The sequence below is a fragment of the Meles meles genome, chromosome 1, assembly GCF_922984935.1.
Source record: "Meles meles chromosome 1, mMelMel3.1 paternal haplotype, whole genome shotgun sequence".
NCBI lineage: Eukaryota > Metazoa > Chordata > Mammalia > Carnivora > Mustelidae > Meles > Meles meles.
Window position 1 is genome coordinate 175,761,678 of NC_060066.1, and position 21,086 is coordinate 175,782,763.

Consider the following 21,086-nt stretch of genomic DNA (forward strand, 5'->3'; position numbering starts at 1 on the left):
ATTTACTTTTGAGTGTTATGGTCTAGGTCTTACTTGGCATATAAATAAAAAAATGGTTTATATGCCATAAGTATACCCTAGACCTCGAATTGCTGAGGAAATGTTGAAAAACAAAAACAAAACTGGTGGCATCACGTTACCTGATTTCAGACTTTACTACAAAGCTGTGATCACCAAGACAGCGTGGTACTGGCATAAAAACAGACACATAGGGCGCCTGGGTGGCTCAGTGGGTTAAGCCACTGCCTTCGGCTCAGGTCATGATCTCAGGGTCCTGGGATCGAGTCCCGCATCGGGCTCTCTGCTCGGCGGGGAGCCTGCTTCCCTCTCTCTCTCTCTGCCTGCCTTTCTATCTACTTGTGATCTCTCTCTGTCAAATAAATAAATAAAATCTTTAAAAAAAAAAAAAAAAAAAAAAAAAAAAAAAAAAAAAAAAACAGACACATAGACCAGTGGAACAGAGTAGAGAGCCTAGATATGGACCCTCAACTCTATGGTCAAATAATCTTTGACAAAACAGGAGAAAATGTACAGTGGAAAAAAGACAGTGTCTTCAGTAAACGGTGCTGGGAAAACTGGACAGCTATATGTAGAAGAATGAAACTCGACCATTCTCTTACACCGTACACAAAGATAAAATTGAAATGGTTAAAAGACCTCAACGTGAGACAGGAATCCAGCAGAATCCTAGAGGACACATAGGCAGTAACCTCTTCGATATCAGCCACAGCAACTTCTTTCAAGATATGTCTCCAAAGGCAAAGGAAACAAAAGCGAAAATGAACTTTAGGGACTTCATCAAGATCAAAAGCTTCTGCACAGCAAAGGAAACAGTCAACAAAACAAAAAGGCAACCCACGGAATTGGAGAAGATATTTGCAAATGACAGTACAGACAATAGGTTGATATCCAGGATCTATAAAGAACTCCTCAAACTCAACACACACAAAACAGATAATCGTATCAAAAAATGGGCAGAAGATATGAACAGACACTTCTCCAATGAAGACATACAAATGGCTATCAGACACATGAAAAAATGCTCATCATCACGAGCCATCAGGGAGATTCAAATTAAAACCACACTGAGATATCACCTTACACCAGTTAGAATGGCCAAAATTAGCAAGACAGGAAACACAGTGTGTTGGAGAGGATGTGGAGAAAGGGGAACCCTCTTCCACTGTTGGTGGGAATGCAAGTTGGTACAGCCACTTTGGAGAACAGTGTGGAGATTCCTCAAGAAATTAAAAATAGAGCTTCCCTATGACCCTGCAGTTTCACTACTGGGTATTTACCCCAAAGATACAGATGTAGTGAAAAGAAGAGCCATCTGTACCCCAATGTTTATAGCAGCAATGGCCACGGTGGCCCAACTGTGGAAAGAGCCAAGATGCCCTTCAGCAGACAAATGGATAAGGAAGATGTGGTCCATATACACGATGGAGTATTATGTCTCCATCAGAAAGGATGAATACCCAACTTTTGTAGCAACATGGACGGGACTGGAAGAGATTATGCTGAGCGAAATAAGTCAAGTAGAGAGAGTCAAGTATCATATGGTTTCACTTATTTATGGAGCATAACAAATAACATGGAGGACATGGGGAGATGGAGAGGAGAAGGGAGTTGAGGGAAATTGGAAGGGGAGATGAACCATGAGAGACTATGGACTCTGAAAAACAACCTGAGGGTTTTGAAGGGGCGGGGGGTGGGAGCTTGGGGAACCAGGTGGTGGGTAATAGGGAGGGCTCGTATTGCATGGGGCACTGGATGTGGTGTAAAAACAATACTGTTACCCTGGAAAGAAATTTTAAAAAAATGAAAAAAAAAATACATGAAACGATTATGGGTATTGAACACCATCAGTGTACCTTGAAGTTCATTCAGCTTGTTGGGATGAATTTCAGAGGTCCACAGGATTGAATTTAAAGCTTGCTGCATGCTGATACATGGGCTGAGCACTGCTACTCAAAGTTAATTCCCCCATGTGGGATAGCTGAAGCAGCATCATATTTAGAAAAGGGATGGGAAATTTAGATGAGAGAGTCAGAATATCCAGTCTTTTAATTAGGATTAAGATTAAGATTAAATTTAATTAACATTAATTAAATTTAAATTAAGAATCCAGGGTTAGCTTGTAGATTGGAACCCCTGGGCAGGAGGACCTGCTGGTCCTTTGGAGACATAGGAAAACTACCTTAATATGAGCAGCCAAGGTAGTGTGCATTCAGTCAGCAAATATTTGTTGAGTACCTGTTTTGTTTATTTATTTATTTGAGAGAGAGACAGTGAGGGAGAGCATGAGAGGCGAGGTCAGAGGGAGAAGCAGACTCCCCGTGTTGCTGGAAGCCCAATGCGGGACTCGCTCCTGGAGTTCCAGGATTGTGACCGGAGCCGAAGGCAGTTGCTCAATCAACTGAGCCACCCAGGCACCCTGAGTACCTATTTTGAATCAGGCTTTGGAAATGCAGAGGTGAACGTGATAGATGTAGTCCCCTGTCTTCATGAGTTTGTAGTATAATAAATTCTTCACTGATACTCCTGGACTTTGGATGTTGAGTTTGAGTTGTCTTTATTAAATCCAGGTGGCTGGATTTGTGGGTCTGCAGTTAAACTTTGATGTTTGCATTGGAGAAAAAGATTTTTGAATTAACATGAAAGAAAGGAAAGAAACCAATATTTTTTTGAGTTTCTATGTGCCAAAAATGACAGTAGGTGTTCCTCATAATACATGGCAAGGTAGGTATTAGAAAAATTTTGTAGGAAAATTTTATTTAACTTGCCCATGACCTCACAACATTAAGTAGCAGAACTAGAATTTAATGCAGGAGGACTACTTCACTTCAGAACACATCCATACTATGGGGGTGGACTTGATTACTTAAGAGTAATTGACTCTTTCATAGAATGAGAAAGGAGAGAAGGTTGATGCTACTAGAGTACTTAGAATACCAGCATTTATTTATTTATTTATTTATTTATTTATTTATTTATTTTTAAGATTTTAATTACTTGAGAGAGAGCATGCGCGAGCAAGCGAGCATGCAAATGAAGGGGGAGGGGCAGAGGGAGAAGCGGATTCCCTGATGAACAGGGAGCCTGAGGCAGGGCTCAATCTCAACCTGAGCTGAAGGCAATTGCTTAACTGACTGAGCCACCTAGGCACCCTAGAATACCAGCATTTAGAGGTTGGAGGAGGCATTGACTGCAAGAGAAGAGACTTGAAGGGTCAAAGGAAAAGTAGGAGAGTTTCTGGGAGTTATGTCCAGACTGCCAAAAGAATAATCAGCATGAGGCAGGGTTTTTTGTTTGTTTTGTTTTGTTTTTTTGAGGCTATTATATTTGGTAGCTAAGAGGTTATTTGTGACATAGACAGTGGTTTCTTTGGCTAATGGTGGGAGTTGAAGTCAGATTGTATAAAAGCTTTGTATAATAAGCTTTGTATAATATAAGATTGTATAATAACTTTGGATATATGTGAATGGAAAGGGAAGGGGAGATTTTGAAATGCAAGATTTTGTGAGTGAAGGCAAGGTATTGTAGAAAGCACACAAACCTGCAAGTTTCTAAGAATAGGTTAGGAATTGGGTAAGAAGGGTATAGGTGGTTTGAGCAAAGTGGTGAAGGGTTGATTGCATCAACAACTATAGTAAGTTGTAAGTGATTATAACTGGAGTAAAAGCATTTGTTACGTCTTTTCCCATACCTGACTTTAACTCAGCTGAAAACCAGTTGCTTCAGTATCTCTGCATTTATTTAGAGGCTTCAAATGCCAAAAATCCAAGGACCTTTGGGAGAGATTTACGTGTTTTTTGAAGTCAGGCAGTTATGTAATTCTTTAAGACGCTGCACAGTAGCTCTGTATTCTCTGTAGCTTTCCTGGAATAGCAGTGGTTGAGTCACATCAATGATTGGCCCAGTTTCAAAATTGATCATCTTAAATTCGGAGATGACTTTTGATAACATTCAGTTGTTATTTTCTTCTAGACTTTTTCTCAGACTCTTTTTCCTCACTTAAATGATAATTAAATATTTTTGAAGCATGTGTTAATTCCATATAATTTCTATTATCTGTATGTATCACAGTTCATTTAAGTATTTTCCCATTTATTAATACTTTTTGCTATTTATAATGTTAGGAACCTCTTTGTACATAGATTTTTTTCCTTAATTTTAAAGCAAATGTTTTCAGGCTAATGTGCTGTTATATTTGTTGCTACATAAAGATCTTGGAGTAATTATGAATTGTTTTATATTTTCATATTGTAAGTGTGTGGATGGATGGATGGATGGATGGATAGGTAATGCACTTAACTTCATGCTTCTCTTTCTCAGGAATTCTTTGTTGCTTTGCGTCTTGTGGCATGTGCCCAGAATGGATTGGAGGTTTCACTAAGTAGCTTGAACCTGGCCGTCCCTCCACCAAGATTTGTAAGAAATGATCTTAAATTTAAATTTTATTTAATTAAAAAATGATATTACATGATTTAAAAATTTAAAAAATTAGAATTGCCATACTAAAAGAAATTCCCCTAACCCCTATCACCCAGCTACCTGATTTTCTTTCTTAATGGCTGCTGCTGTTACTAGTTTCTTGTATATCCTTCCAGACTTATTATATGTGTATATAAAGAAATATAAACACCCACTTCCTCATTTTAAATTGATAGTAGTATTTAATTAATAAATATAATTCTATACCCTTTTAGTAATATGTTTTAGAGATCTTTACATAAAAGCATCTTTATTCTTTTTTATAGTTATGTAGTATTTCCTTGCTTCTATTTATATAAAATTATTAAAGTTTTAATTTAAATTCCAGTTAATTAACATATAGTGTAATATTTCATGTGTACAATATAGTGATTCTCACTTCCATACCATACTATACAGGTGCTCATTACAGCAAGTGCCCTCCTTAATCCCCATCACCTGTTTAACCTATCACCCCCACACTCCCCTCTACCACAATTTATTTAACTTCCTATTGATAGGTTTTTAGCTTATTCCTAATATTTTATTATTAAAATTTTTTTTAAAAATGCTGCAATGAATAATAACTTTGGATAGGTGTCATTTTGCATGTGCAGAAATATATGTGCATATTTTCAGAAGTAGAATTGCTGTTTCAGAAGGTTGTTCATTTGTGCAATTTTCATATATAATATCAATTGCCTTCCACAGTGGTTGTACTCATCCACAGTCCCACCATCAGTTGGTTGAGTGCACTTTTGCTAACATACTGTTAAACCTTTTGAACCTTGTCAATTTGAGAGGTGATAAATGGAACATTAAGTGTAGTTTTAATTTGCCCATTTTGTTTTATAGAGTGAATTTGAGTAGTTTTTCTCATGCTTATGAGCCATTTATATTACCTTTATGTGAAATGTCTTTTTAAAGCTTTTGTTACTTTTCTTTGGTTATTAGTCCTTTTTTTTTAAATTAAATTCTAGGGGCTACTCTTTCTCTCTCTCACACACGTACACACACACACACACACACACACACACACACACACACACATTTTCCCCCCCAGTTTGTCATTTGTCTTTTGACATTGTGGTGTTTTTTTTTTTCCCCATAAGGAGGTCATTGTTCTTTATGTAAATGAGTTACTAGGATTTAATTTTTTTTATCATTGCTTTTTACACATTTATATTAGTCTTTTTTTTTTTAAGGTTTTATGTATTTGTCAGAGAGAGAGCACAAGCAGAGGGAACAACAGGCAGAGGGAGAAGCAGGCTCCCTGCTGAGCAAGGAGCTGGATGTGGGACTCCATCCCAGGACCCTGGGATCATGACCTGAGCCAAAGGCAGATGCTTAACTGACTGAGCCACCCAGGTGTCCTACATTTGTGTTAGTATTTGTGATAGTTAGTTATCAAATATGAATATGGATTCAAATTTATGTTTTTTCAAGATGGCTACTTTATAGACCTGATACAGTTTATTGAATAACCAGTCTTTTCCTTACTGATTTGAAATGCCACCTCAGTCATGTATTTTGATTTTTTTTTTTATTTTTCTGTTCTTTTTGATCTGCTTATCCATATGTTCATCTCATACTGTTTTAATTATCATATTTGGTAATTTGTTTTTACATCTGTTAAGGTTAGTCCTCCCTACCCTGTCCCCCTTTTCAGAAGTTTCATTCTTACTTTTTTTGTTGTTTTAGATTTTATTTATTTATTTAGAGAGCAAAAGAGAGCACGATTTAGAGGGAGAGGGAGAAGCATATTCCCTATTGAGTAGGGAGCCTGACACAGGGCTTGATCCCAGGACCCTGAGATCATGACCTAAGCTGAAGGCAGACACTTAACAGACTGAGCCACCCAGGTTGCTGTAGCTCTTACTTGTTTATAAATTCAATATTTTTAGAAGTATTTGGTCTGAGTATTATGAATTTAACTTCAGTTTTGAAAATTTCTGCATTTGTAAGTTTAGGCATGGAATCAGAGGGTTAATTTAGGGATTTGTTGCCTAACTATGTTACTATAAAAATGTTTCAAATATATCCATCTGTCTCTATAAGCAGATAAATATAACAACTTGGGTATGCTGTTAATAGGTTCATGTCCTTTTAACTTAAGAAATCTTAAGTTGGGTTCTTGTCCCAGTTTGCTTTCCTTAAATAGTGTTGGGAAAAAGGTATCAGTTAACAGGGCCTCAAATATTTTTGTTACATTGAGGTGTCTTTATCTTGATATCAGTTGTAATAAGATTTCTTCTATAACACTTACATGTTTCAGTTAGTGCTCTAATACCATTTAAGCCGCTAACTCAGATAACTCTGTTTTTGTTTCATTTGTATTTAGATAAAAGTCTAATAGAGTCAGTGTAGAATAGTGTCCTGTGTGCTTTGAGTTCCAAATTTTGTATGAATGTATTTAAATCCAAAGACCACTTTTTCTTTGTCGTTTATTGATGTGAGGTTTTCAGCTCTTCATGTGCTCTATTTGCCTTTTTAGCATGATACCAGTAGTCCTTTGCTAATCAGTGGATCTTCTGTAGCTGAGCTCCCATGGGCTGTAAAAGTGAGTAAACTTTTTAACTACTTTTTCCTTACCACTGCTTTGCTTCCTACCCACATAATCCTTGTCCCTTATTTCCAAAATCTGTTGTAATCTGCATGAGACTTTAATTTTTACTGTAGGGAAATACTGATACGAGAAATCTTTTGAGAGATCTTTGTCAATCATTTTGTGACAATTAGTATGGCTTAGTCTCATTTCTGTTATAGTATAAACTAAAAATGGTTATGTCATAATCCTATTTCATGAATAGGTAGTTTTCCTCACTGATATTATTTCCTGTTCAAAAATTGTGGTTAACTAGATAATTCTCTTTATGGCTCTAAAACTAACAATTCTATATGAAATCTTTTTCTGAAGTGGGTATTTTGCATTGTATCTATTTGGAGACATCACACTAGTTATAACTATCTTACCAGATTTTTTAAATTGTAATTTTTAAATAATATTAGAATATAGCAGTTCAAATGATCTTTAATAAATACGTAGTTTTGTCAGAAAGTCATTTGGTTTTTATGTTTATGTATGCTTGTGTGTTCTTAACTAATTCTAAAAAGTACAGGGATCTGGCTTTGGACAAATCACAAACAATAGTTTTTTGGTTTTTTTTTTTTTAAGATTTTATTTATTTTTGAGGGAGAGAGAAAGAGCACACGTGCAAGTAGGGGGAGGGACAGAGGGAGAGAATCTCAAGCAGGACACCGCCCCCCCCCCCTCGAGTGTGGAGCCCAGCCTGAGGCTCAATATGGGGCTTGATCTCACAATCCTGAGATCATGACCTCAGCAGAAATCAAGAGTCGGATTCTAAACAGATGGAGCCACCCAGGTGCTCCATGAACAGTAGTTTTTTTTTGTTTGTTTGTTTGTTTTTTTTAAAGATTTTATTCATTTATTTGACAGAGAGAGAGATCACAAGTAGGCAGAGAGAGGGGGAGAAGCAGGCTCCCTGCTGAGCAGAGAGCTGGATTGGGGCTCGATCCCAGGGCCCTGAGATCATGTCCTGAGCCAAAGGCAGAGGCTTAACCCACTGAGCCACCCAGGCACCCTTGAACAGTAGTTTTTTATGTTATACATGTAACTTCCCAGGATTTTAGGGAATGCTTTGGGAAAAATGGGGGAAACTTGATGTTTATTCCTTTGGTGGGTTTTTTTTTTTTTTTTTTTTAAATCTTGAGTTTGAAATGTAACTAATACCATGTTGAGAAAATCATAGAATGTCACTAACTAGCTTGTGTGTTCTCACAAAAGTTATTTCCTTGCTATGGATTTAAGTGAGAGGATTGGACTAGATGTTCCTCTCAAAGCCCTTCCTATCACTAAAATCTTTCTATGAAGCTCACAGTAGAAAAGCAGACAGTGTTCGAGCTATGAAAGGAATGGAAGGGATACTGGACTCTCGTGTAACTTTAATTGTTATTTATAATATTTTTTGACAAAAGCAATTTTTTTAAAGATTTTATTTATTAGAGAGAGAGAGAGAGAAGGAACAGAAGCAGGGGGAGTGGGAGAGGGAGAAGCTGAGCAGGGAGCCCAGTGTGGGGCTTAATCCCAGGACCCTGGGATCATGACCTGAGCTGAAGGCAGACCTAATGACTGAGCCACCCAGGCACCTGCAAAAATTATTTCTTTTTAAGGATATGTTGCCTGTTCTTTGAGGATTTGATTTTTATAACTTCAGTTATATATAAACCACTATTTAACTTGTGATCTTTTTTATATTATAGTCTGAAGATAAGGCCAAATATGATGCAATTTTTGATAGTTTAAACCCAGTGAATGGATTTCTCTCTGGTGATAAAGTGAAACCAGTGTTGCTCAACTCTAAGTTACCTGTGGATATCCTTGGAAGAGTAAGATATTATTAAATTCTAAATGTAATCTTCATGTATCTTACTTTTGTATCTACCAGGAGCATTTATAGCTCATTGTTAAAAAAATACTTAGGCCTTATTTTGAAATTATATTATTATAGAGTTTTTGTGTTCTGATTTAATATATAAAATTATTGCCAATTTTATTTGACATTCCCTCTAAAGTATAAGTGCTTGAAATTAGTTACATATATAAGCCCTTTGAGTAGGTCCTTTTTTCTTTGTGCTGTATGCTCTGACTTCCCAATTCCTTGATTTAATTTCTAGGGACCACCAGTATTTTGTATCTGCTACCTACTTCATAGCTGTATCATGGGGCCTTGCCATAAGGAATAGTTTCATCTTTGAAATCATTTGTTCTGCTCTCTAAATAGAACTTCCATTTTTCTAGATCTCTTTCATAAGTACTTGGAAGACTAATTCTTTGACTTCACTAGACCTTTAAGTCTCAGAGTCCTTTACTTTCTCTGTTTTTCAAATTAATGTTTTTCCTCAACCAACTCAATCCACAGTTTAATGTTGATATCTTTGGCTCCCTTTGCCAGGTGTTCTGACCTTTCTCCTGACCTGGTGAAAATCCAGCTTTGTGTTAAGCTAATTATGTGCCTTCTGTGTGGTTGCATATGGACTGCTGAGAGTCTAATAAAATTGGTATCATCATAATTTCATGATCACCAACTTCAGCTGGGCTTTCCCTGCTCTTGGACTATTTCCCACCTATTTCTCTCTAGGCCTCTTTGTACTTCAAACCTCATCTGCTCTCATTAACCCTCCAACCATTTCTTTAATCCCTTGGTCAGAATGCATGAGGTCAGATCCTGTCTGCACCATTTCTTAGGTGTGTGACCTTGGGTGAATCATCAGAAAACCATGTATCAATTTTTTAATATTTGAAATGAGCACGATTGCCAGTTTATAGGGTTGTAAGGATTAAATGTGATAATGTATATATTCAGCACAGTGGTTGGTGCATATTCTTTGATGCTAGCTGCTGTGATGGGGTTGGTGATAATGACTTTACCACCACATCAGAAGTAGTAGTACTACTGGATCAGTGTTGTATAGGTTAGGTGCTCAATAAATATTAATTTAAAAGCCATTTTCCAGTATTGTTTCTCATTAATCATTTCTCCGCTGTGTGATCGGAATGAGATTTCTAAACTATAAATATAATCCTGTTATTTTTTTTACTTGAAACTAACCCTCTTAGTAGCTTCCTGATGCATTTCGGGTAAAGTCCAAATTCCTTCAAGGCACTTAATGACCAGACACTAGTTTATCTCCATTCCAGTCTCTTACTTTCTCTTCCTGTCCCAAGTAAAATTTTGTTGAATGACTTAAATACCTTATTTTCAAGGATTTAATATAGTTTTATAGCTGGTCAAAGGTACGGAATTTACTCTATATTTAAACCAAATCTACTAGGTCCTTTTAGATTTATTTTTCCCTTGTAAGCCCTGGACATTAGCTGGTTCATAATTAATATTCACTGGATATATCTTTTGGTTGATTAGAGATTCTGTATGGAAAACAATAATGGACTTAGTTGGAAATCTTTATGTTGAATACTGTTTCTATAACCTAATAATGGTTGTGTGAGCGTAACTAAATCATATTCCTCATGTCAAAGCTGGTTGATAGTACCACATGGAGTTGTTCCATGAATTAACTGAGATGATGTTTGTGAAAAAGCATTGTAGCTGTTTAAAATGCTATGTACATAATTGTTTTCTTATTTGAGAGAAACAAATCTTTTCTTTAAATTTTTGTAAGGAATTTTTATTTAAAAATACTTGTTTTAAGAATTACTACTTTTTCCAATAATGTTATGTAGAATATAATAGTGATTTAATAAAATGTTCAGTAAAAGTGAGATTTCTCTGAGATATAGATATTTTAATGTTTAGATGAAACTTCCTCCCCAAATAAGAATTTGGTGTTTACAGGTACCACATGAAATGAAAGAGCATTAATCTTTGTCAATTCTTTTGTTTTTAAGGTTTGGGAGTTGAGTGACATTGATCATGATGGAATGCTTGACAGAGATGAGTTTGCTGTTGTAAGTAACTTAATAGTCTTAAAAATCTTAAACCTCATAATGGTTTTCTCCAGTGAGAATTTCCTTGTTTAGTTTATCCCCAGAGGAAAACTGTATTTCCTTAAGATTGTTGGTAGGAGGATTTTTATCAAAAGTGTACAGGTAGTCAATAAATATTTTTAAGCAAATGAATAATAGAAAATGTGTGTTCTTACCATCTTTGTTTTATTTGGTTTTAAGGTATGTAGGGTTATCTGCTATGGATAATATACTGTAAAGATGCTAAGTGGTATTGATCCTTTGTATCCCATCTTAACCAGGCTGCTATGGAATAATTTTACTTCAAATATATCCCCAGATTTTCACATTTGTTTTATTAAAGGAAAACATGGATAACACTGTAGTTTCACTTAATTTATAGACTTAGAGGAAGTTTGACATCTTATCTGAAGACATGTCATCTTTGGAAGTTGGGGTTAATTCCAAATAGAGTTGTATTCATCTCTTCCTTAAAGAGTAGATACAGTTTTGTTGTGAGCTCATGAATAGTAAATCTGTAATCCCCCTTTTAATCTCTTAACGTGGAAACTAGTCTGTTGAGATTTTCTGTCTTTATTTTGCTGAGAAATTATCTATTTCTTTGCCTTTTTAAACTCATGATAGATTTGCATTATTCTTTTAAGATCATTTGGGGTTGTAGTTGTGTTACTTTCTTATTCCAAATATTATGTATTTTTGTCCCCTCTCATCTTTTGTTTAATTGGATTTTATATAGTTTATAAATCTTTTAAAAGAGCCATCTTTTGGATGTAATTATCCTTTCTCTTATGTTTTGACTTTTTCATTCTTTTCAGCTTTTATCTTAATTCTTTTTTCCTAGTTTCTTTTGGTTTGCCTTAAAAAAAAACTTTTGAAAATGAATACTGAATCCCTTTCTTATCATCTTTAATATTGAAAAAATTTTAAAGCATGTATTTTCTCTTGAGTACAGGTTTAGCTGGATTCCATAGATACTGATATAAAGTATTCTCCTTTTTGCTACTTTTAATTTTCTTTTAAAGATTTTATTTATTTATTTGACAGAGACACAACGAGAGAGAGGGAACACATGCAGGGGGAGCTAGAGAGGGAGAAGCAGGCTTCCTGCTGAGCAGGGGATTCCTCCTGGGACCCTGGAATCATGAGTTGAGCCAAAGGCACTTGCTTAATGACTGAGCCACCCAGGTGCCCCTACTTTTTAGATAATTTCTAGGTTTTTTTTTTTAATCATCTGTTTAAGAATATGTTTCCTAATTTCAAAGTAATTAAGATTGTTTGGTTTTTACTTACATTTGTATATACCTTTTTTTTTTTTAAGATTTTATTTATTTATTTGACAGACAGAGATCACAAATAGGCAGAGAGGCAGGCAGAGAGAGAGAGGGGAAGCAGGCTCCCTGATGAGCAGAGAGCCCCATGCGGGGCTTGATCCCAGGACCCTGGGATGGTGACCTGAGCTGAAGGCAGAGGCTTTAACCCACCGAGCCACCCAGGTGCCCTGTTACATTTGTATATACTTTTAGCTTGATTAGATTATGCCCAGAGAATGTGGTCTTTAAAATCTCTGTTTAAAAATTTCTTGAGGTTTTTTTTGTTGCCCAGTTCATGACCTGTTTTTACATATGTCCCTGGATGTTTCAACATTTCTGTTTGGGAGATAATTAGACCTCTATAAACTCATCATATCAATTTTATTGAGTATGTTTCTGTTTTGCCTTATTTTTCTTTTTTTGCTCTTTCATAAGTTTTATTCTATTTATAGCCTAAGAGCCAACTAAAATAGGAAGAATAAGTATTATTACATTTGGGGATAAAAATACAGAAGTGGAAACTTAAAGTGACTGGAGTTGATGGTCCTAAGTCCCTAGTATTTTTATTTTAATTTGGGTGATAATTGGGAAGTGGCAGGGGATATACCCCCTCACAGTGGTGACAAATTTTTTCCCAGTTACATATTTGAGATTGATTCAATGTTTGTGTGGTGTTTTTGGGAGAGAAAGTGATATATTGAGATTTGGCTTATGATGTACTTTGAACGACTGTCAAACTCTGTATATTAACTTTTTACAAATAGCTTTTGTGTTAAGAATACTGGCATAAAATCTGGGGCTCCTGGGTGGCTCAGTGGGTTAAGCTTCTGCCTTTGGCTCAGGCATGATCTCAGGGTCCTGGGATCGAGCACTGCATCAGGCTCTGCTTAGTAGGGAGCCTGCTTCCCCCTCTCTCTACCTGCCCCTGTGCCTACTTGTGATTTCTCTCTCTGTCAAATAAGTAAATAAAATCTTAAAAAAAAAAAAAAAGAATACTGGTATAAAATCTTTGCATTGGTAAGATTTGTAGAGGGATTTCTTTTTTCTATAAAGAAAACAGTTAAAAATTTCAAAGAAGCATTTGTATAAGCACAGTTAAAAAAGATGGAGGATAGGGACACCTAGGTGGCTCAGTTGGTTGGGCGGCTGCCTTCCGCTCAGGTGGTGGTCCCCGTGTTCTGGGATCTAGTCCCACATCGGGCTCCTGGCTCGGCGGGGAGCCTGCTTTTCTCTCTCTGCCTCTGCCTGCCACTCTGTCTGCCTGTGCTCACTCTCTCTGACAAATAAATAAATAAAATCTTAAAAAAAAAAAAATGGAGGATAGTATTATCTTCATTTGATAAACGGTAGTATGTGCAATGGTAAGTGATTAAATACAGTTTATCTTATATGCCCTGAAGCCTTTTACTAGGTAACCTACTCTTTTTTAGAATAAAAGTAAATGTTTATTGAAAGAATAATTTAAGAATGAATGACGCATTTATAAGAAGTTACCACTTAAAAAAAATAGTGAACATTCCTATGCCTTCTCCTAAATTTACTAATTTTTTTTTTTTTTTTTTTTAAAGATTTAATTTATTTATTTGACAGAGAGAGATCACAAGTAGGCAGAGAGGCAGGCAGAGAGAGAGAGAGAGAGAGGGAAGCAGGCTCCCCGCTGAGCAGAGAGCCCGATGCGGGACTCGATCCCAGGACCCTGAGATCATGACCTGAGCCGAAGGCAGCGGCCTAACCCACTGAGCCACCCAGGTGCCCCCTAAATTTACTAATTTTAACCATTTTGCACATTTGATTTCTTTCTATGTGCATTCCTTAGAAATTCTTCCCAGCTTTATTATGCTTAGTGCCTTTAATTTTGGGTTCCAGCTCATGTGATATATTTTTTTTTAAAGATTTATTTATTTGAAAGAAAGTGTGTATGAGTTGGGGGCAGTGGCAGAGAGGGAAGGAAAGGAGAAAGAATCTCAAGCAGACTCCCTGCTGAGCATGGAACCCAAGGTAGGGGGATGGCTCGATCCCAAGACCAAGGTATCATGACTTGATCCCAGGGTCCTGGGATTGAGCCCTGCATCAGGCTCTCTGCTCAGCAGGGAGCCTGTTTCCCTTCCTCTCTCTCTGCATGCCTCTCTGCCCACTTGTGATTTCTGTCTGTCAAATAAAATCTTAAAAAAAAAAAAAAGATATCATGACTTAGGCCAAAATCAAGAGTTGAATGCTTAATCAGCTGAGTCACTCAGGCATCCCTCCTGTGATATTTCTGCTGCCTCTGTTCTCTTTATCTGGATTACCTGGTTATGTATCTCTTGAAAACAGCATGTTACTGTGTTTGTTTTTTACCTCATTTGACAGTTTTTGTCTTTTAAGATAATGATACAGATAGTGATTTTTATTCCCCCTACCTTATTTAGTTAACATTATTGTTTTCTCTTTTTTTTTTTTTTCTATTTCTGTTGTTGCTGGTTATCAAGTAGTGATTCATTGAATTTTCTGTTCTTATTAAAGTGGAAATTCTGTTCTATCTATTCCATTAATGGTTAATAACACCTATCTCTGTACTAAATCATACTTAATTTCTCCAGTAGCTGAAAATAAGTTAACCTTCACTCCAGTAAAAGAAGTCCTTTAGATTATTTTCACGTCTTTCTTCTTTACCTCTTAACCCCAGAAAATTTTAGAACATTTTTTTTAAACTTAAATTCTAGATTTTACTTAGTTAATTTAGTTCTTTTGGTTCTAGGATTTTCCTTGTGGTTTTGTCAGTATCAGTAGTCTCCCTAGCATTGTTTTGGTAGACTTTACCTGATAAATCTTTTCCATCTTTTTATTTCATGAACAACATAGTCCATACCATTTTTTTTTTTAACTTTTCAGAGTCTGTAACTTTTTTAAAAATTGAAATAATATGATTAACACACAGTGTTGTATTAGTTTCAGGTATCCAGCATAATGATTCAACCATCCTATACATTGCTTAGTAACCACAATAATCACAATAAGTACAGTTACTGTTACCAGACAGTGTTATTACACTCTTATTGATTATATTCCTTATGCTGTGATTTTCATCTCTGTGACTTATTTTACAACTGGAAGTTTGTATTTTTTAATCTTTTTTATCTGTTTCACCCATCCTTCCCCCCACTTCCCTCCTGGTAACTGCCAGTTTATTCTCTGTATTTAAGAGTCTGTTTTCTTGTTTGTCTCTTTGTCTCTTTGTTTATTTCTTAGATTCCACATGTGAGTGAAGTCATGGTATTTGTCTTTATCTGACTTATTTCACTTAGCATCATATTCTCTGGGGCGATCCATATTGTTGCAAGTGGGAAGATCTCATACTCTTTTTTATGGCTGAGTAATATTCCTGTGTGTGTGTGTGTGTGTGTGTGTGTGTGTGTGTGTGTGTGTGTACACACATACACCACATCTCTTTAACCATTCATCTGTTGGTGGGTACTTGGGGTGCTTCCATCTCTTTGCTATTGCAAATAAATGCTACAATAAACATGGGGGTGCATACATCTTTTGACTTAAGAGTTTTGTTTTCTTTGGGTAAATATCAGTAGTGGAGTTAGTGGATCTTAGGGTATTTCTGTTTTTAATTTTTTGAGGAACCTCAATACTGTTTTCCACAGTGGCTGCTCCAATTTATATTCCCACCAACAGTGCATAAGGATTCCTTTTTCTCCACATCCTTGCCAACACTTGTTATTTCTTTTTTTTTTTTAAACACTTGTTATTTCTTGTCTTTCTGATTCTGGCTAGTCTGACACATGTAAGGCGATACCTTGTTGTGCTTTTGATTTGCATTTCCCTGGTGTCTCCTTTAGTATATGGTATTTTTTCTGTCTTGCTTTTATGACTTAGGCATTATCAAGGAGCACTAGCTAGGTGTCCTGTAGAATGTCTGCCAATCTAGGTTTGTCAGATGTTTTTCTCATGGATAGACTAGGGGTACAGGTTTTTGGAAAGAATACCACAGGTGTGATGTGACTTTTTCATCACATTTATCAGGTGATACATAATGTCCACGTGCCATTAATGGTGATGTTAATCTTTGTCACTTGGTAAAGATGCTGTTTGCCAGATTTCTTCACTATGAAGTTACTGTTCCTCTTTTCCTATTCTCTTCTCTGGAGAGGCAGACTCATGCCTTTTTTACTTTGTATTCTGTCTTCGTATCTTTGTACTGGGTTTTACATTCTTAATAGGCCTTAATTTTTTTTGTTAAGTAAGTGGTCTAAATTTTTGTCAGTAGCATTTGTTGGGTCCTCATGTGAAAAGTTTTTGGCACTTCGAGATTTATTAATTGTATTTGTATTAACATGTTCACATTGTACTGAAATCAACTTGTTACATGGTTGCTGGTTCTACCAGGTTGTAAACATAAAAGGTCTTTCTAGTTTTCTATTTCTGGTGCCTAGCACAGTGCCTGGTGGCTACAGATTTCTCAGTAAATAGTTTGTTGAATTAAATTGATGAAAAAAACTTGTATTACTTGGAATACATAAGAAATACCTGTTATTTTAATCCCAGAATGCTATTTTGAGAAATTAAAACTGGCAGTTCAAGTAGATGAAGGAACAAATAAAACTTAAGGAAACTCCTAAAATACTGGTTCTCAAAGTATGGTCTCCCATCAGCAACATCAGCATTACCAGAAAACTTGTTAGAAATGCAGATTCTCAGGCCTTAGCCTAGCCCATCTAAATCAGAATTTCTGGGGTAGGGTCAAAGAAGCCCTCTTAGAGATTCTGATAGCCACTAAAATTTGAGATATACTCGCTAAAAGCCCAGAGAATAAAAAGAAAACAAAGAAGCTACTGGTAATTGACTGCAGTAGTAAAACTAAATCCCCTCTTCCCTGCTATCACTGAGAAAGCTCAGGCTTGATTCTGCCAGATTTCATTCCTTTCCTTTCCCTGTCTCTCTTTTTTTCTTTCTCTTTCTTTCTTTGAATATGGTGCATCATTTGATTTATTTGCTATATTTGTTTCAATGGCAGGCTTTGATTAGGCTAAAGTACAATATAAAAAAAAAAAAATCACCCAGCAGTATACTGTTCACTTTTTTCTATTTTATTTGCTAGAAAATTTTTTGGCTTCACTTTCATCAGGGAAACTCTTTTCAGTGCAACATGAAATTAATGATAATTTTTTTTTAAATTTCCAAAAAATGTGTTGTCTGTTGGCAGCAGATAGCTGACATGGCTTTTTTGCTTCTAGTGTCTCCTTTTCCAGGAAATGACTCCCATCTGTAGCGAGAGGAATGCTGACCTTTAATGTGCATGTTAGTCACTTTTAGCTCAGTGCCAATTTAATAATATTGCCTATATCATGAATTTGGTTGAAAGTATGTGCTAGCCAGATGGTTTTCACTCTGGAGTTTCAAGCTTTTGAAGATAATAAAGTTTGTGTGTTTCTAAAACTAAATTGAATTCTTCAAGTTGACTAGCGAGTGGAAAGAGGAGAATTCTTGGTTTAGGCCAAACGGTTAAATATGGTCCTAGGACAAAGAGCATCAGCATCCCTTGAGACGTCTTAGAAATTTAGAATATCAGGCCCAGCCCAGACTTAGTGATCTAGAATTCTGGGAGTGGAGCCTAGAAATCTGTGCTTTATAAAGTTGTTCAGGGAATTCTGATACCTGCTACAATTTGGGACCCACTGGGTGAAAGGTTAGTTTTATCCCTTGTAGAGAACATGGTATTATAAAATTACATGTGTACTCCTAATGAAGCTGATAAATCTGAGAAAAACCAGAGCTTTTTAGCCAGATCTTTGTTTGAATCCTATACTATCACTTCTTTAAAGGCTATCAGCCAAGTTACTTGGCATTTCTGAGCTTCAGTTTCTTCATGTATAAAATGGTATTTCTGAGGGCAGTTCACAGACCTGTACCCTTGGGGCTAATAATACATTATATGTTTTAAAAAAATTTAAAAAAATGATATTTCTAATCACAGAAATCAGGGATCAGTGTTGTTGTATTAGGTGCTCCATAAACACTGATTTGAAAGTCCCATAAAACTTAACTTAGAATTGTAAGCAAACTTTTTTGGGGGAAAATGTTATTTTCAGTGGAAGAAGAATAATTAAGAAGTACTTAAGCTTCCTCCCAGTTGCTGTTGGAATCTTTTTGTAGGTTCCAGGTTGTTTTGAGCAATTTCATATGCTTGAAGATTGTCATGGAAACTATCTTTTGAAAGTCTTGAAGGTGTCTTGACATTATGTAGGTTGTTCCACTTTGTGTAAATGCTTTATGTATTTAATAATTAAAAATAATTTTCAAGGGGCGCCTGGGTGGCTCAGTGGGTTAAAGCCTCTGCCTTCGGCTCAGGTCATGATCCCAGGGTCCTGGGATCGAGCTCCGCATCGGGCTCTCTGCTCAGTGGGGAGCCTCCTTCCTTCTCTCTCTCTCTGCCTGCCTCTCTGCCTACTTGTGATCTCTGTCTGTCAAATAAATAAATAAAATATTTAAAAAAATAATTTTTAATAGGTAATACATTCTCATGGGTGGGAAATCAGTACAATATAAGAAGATATTCAGTGGAAAAAACTCAGTTCCATCCTTGCCCTCAGTGCTCCATTTATATCCACTCTATAACCAACCACTTTTCTTAGTTCCTTGTTCATTCTTCTAGACTTCTAAAATGCAAATATAAGCACATATGAATAATCATTACTCCCTTACCGCAAGAGATAACACACTATACACACTAACACTGTACGTGGATAGCTTCACATAGAGAGCTCTGTTTCTTTTTTCCCCCGCCCCCTCCCAGGTTAGCTTTATTGAAGAACTACTTTACAAATAATATACAATTATCAAAACTCATCAAATTATAAATTGAATTGCATTCAATTTAAGTATATAATTTGATGAGTTTTGATAATTGTATATTATTTGTGAAGGTACCACAGATAATGTTTTTAATGGTTTTTTGTGTGTTGGTTTTCTTTTTGTTTCATAGTATTTTATTGTATAGCTGTATCATAATGTTTTAAAACCAGTCTTTTGTTGTTGCACACTTGGGTGCTGCTACAAAGAATTCTGTGATAACAATCTTTTTCACACAGTGTTTTTTATGTAGGCAGGTAAGTCTGAGGATAGATTCCCAGATGGGGGATTGCTAAGCCAAATGAGAAGTAAATAAGTTTGGTAGTTGTTGCCAATTTGTCCTTCATAGGCTTGGTATCAGTTTGAGTTCCCACTAGCAATGTCTGAAGGTGCCTGTTTGCCTAGTCTAGTTGACAGTGTACATTATGAAACTTCAGATATTTGCCAGTAAGTGGAAAATGTATTTTAATATAGTTTTAATTTGAAGTTTTGTGAAAGTGAGCATATTTTTGTATCTTAAAGAGTAGACCATCTGTAATTTTTCCTTTCCTGTAAAATATCTGTTTTTACTCTTTACCCATTTTCCTATTGGATTTTACCTTTTTCTTCTGTTAATTTCTAGGGACCCTTTTTAGGAAGATTAACTCTTTCTTTGCAGGTATCTTTCCCCCAGGTTGTTTGCTTTTGACATTGCAAGACTTTTAGTTGAAGGGTATGTGTCTGAGTTTTTGCTGCTTTGGATATCTTCCTAAAAGTTGCTTGGCTTTGATTTATTTCCTTTTCTCCTTTCTTCTTTTCCTCCTTTTTTTCTTTCCCAGCCTAATTTCTTAAAAAAAAAATTTGAGACGTATGAAGCTGCTTTGTTGTTGAACAATAATCAACTCAGTGGGTGGATGTTGTTAAATGATTTTAATATATATGACCCTGGTTCATTTCTCTTGAAGGCCATGTTTTTGGTATACTGCGCTTTGGAGAAAGAACCTGTGCCAATGTCCTTGCCTCCTGCCTTGGTGCCACCTTCTAAGAGAAAAACGGTCAGTATATCAGGGTCTGTGCGGTTGATCCCCTCGTCAGCATCAGCCGAGAAACCTTACCACTCCTTACCACCTGTAGGCATTTTACCTACCAAAGCACCATTAAGACAGGTATAGATCTATCAGTGTTAAAGGACTTTTTTTTTTTAAGTGCATGGCATTTAACAGTTGATTGCTTGATGAAGACAGAAGTAACAATCAAAGGGATCAAAAATTTAGAGCACCCTCTGGTTGAATCTGCATAATATAATGTCCCGGCGAAGACATAATCCTCCTGCATTTAGCCTTACTTAGGTCATATGGATGTTTTGTTGGCTTTGCTTTGATCTATCTGGACTTAGAGTTGGAGACAGAAGATATTCTATGCTAATCTGGCATGCTTGCCCAGGCATAGTTAATAGATGTTTTTATTTTCTTAATCCCTGGTTAACTCTTGATTCTTTGGGATCAAATCATCCAATTTTGGATTGTCCCGAGCCTTTTTTTGCCTCCAGCCTGGTGCTTGTCAGGCTGTGTAAAGGAAAATAATGACAGGATATGCAAATCAGCTAATTCAGCTACAGCTATGAATGCTGAATGAAACTTTAAAAAATAGGGATTGAGAATTAATCTGAATATTTTGTTTATACAGACTCTCCCAGTTACTTATCTTAATGTGGTCTTTCATAAGTCAAGAGTTAACTATGCTTGAATTTATTAATTACTTAAAAGGAAAAAAGTGAAATGGGCATCTATGAGTATATCCCAACGGACCTGTATTTTTCTTCCACAATTTTCTCTTCACCACAGCATTTTGATTAGGGTGTGATGGAATGGTACCCTATTGCTACAGTTAGTGGGATGGAATTGCTCAGAATTTTGACAGATACTATTATGGGTTGGAAGAATGACATTTCAAAGTCTGTTTCATTCTGACAGAAACAC

At 36.1% G+C, this 21,086-nt stretch overlaps 1 protein-coding gene across 2 annotated transcripts in view; it reads left to right on the top strand.

The window, feature by feature from the left end:
* Positions 1-21,086, top strand: part of EPS15 (epidermal growth factor receptor pathway substrate 15) — a 150,592-nt gene that overhangs the window by 39,030 nt on the left and 90,476 nt on the right. For both annotated transcript variants that reach the window (XM_046005784.1, XM_046005776.1), the window contains exons 5-9: positions 4,339-4,434; positions 6,971-7,036; positions 8,758-8,883; positions 10,904-10,963; positions 20,073-20,162. In XM_046005784.1, the coding sequence (XP_045861740.1) occupies positions 4,339-4,434; positions 6,971-7,036; positions 8,758-8,883; positions 10,904-10,963; positions 20,073-20,162 (438 nt within the window). The remainder of the gene's footprint in view (positions 1-4,338; positions 4,435-6,970; positions 7,037-8,757; positions 8,884-10,903; positions 10,964-20,072; positions 20,163-21,086) is intronic.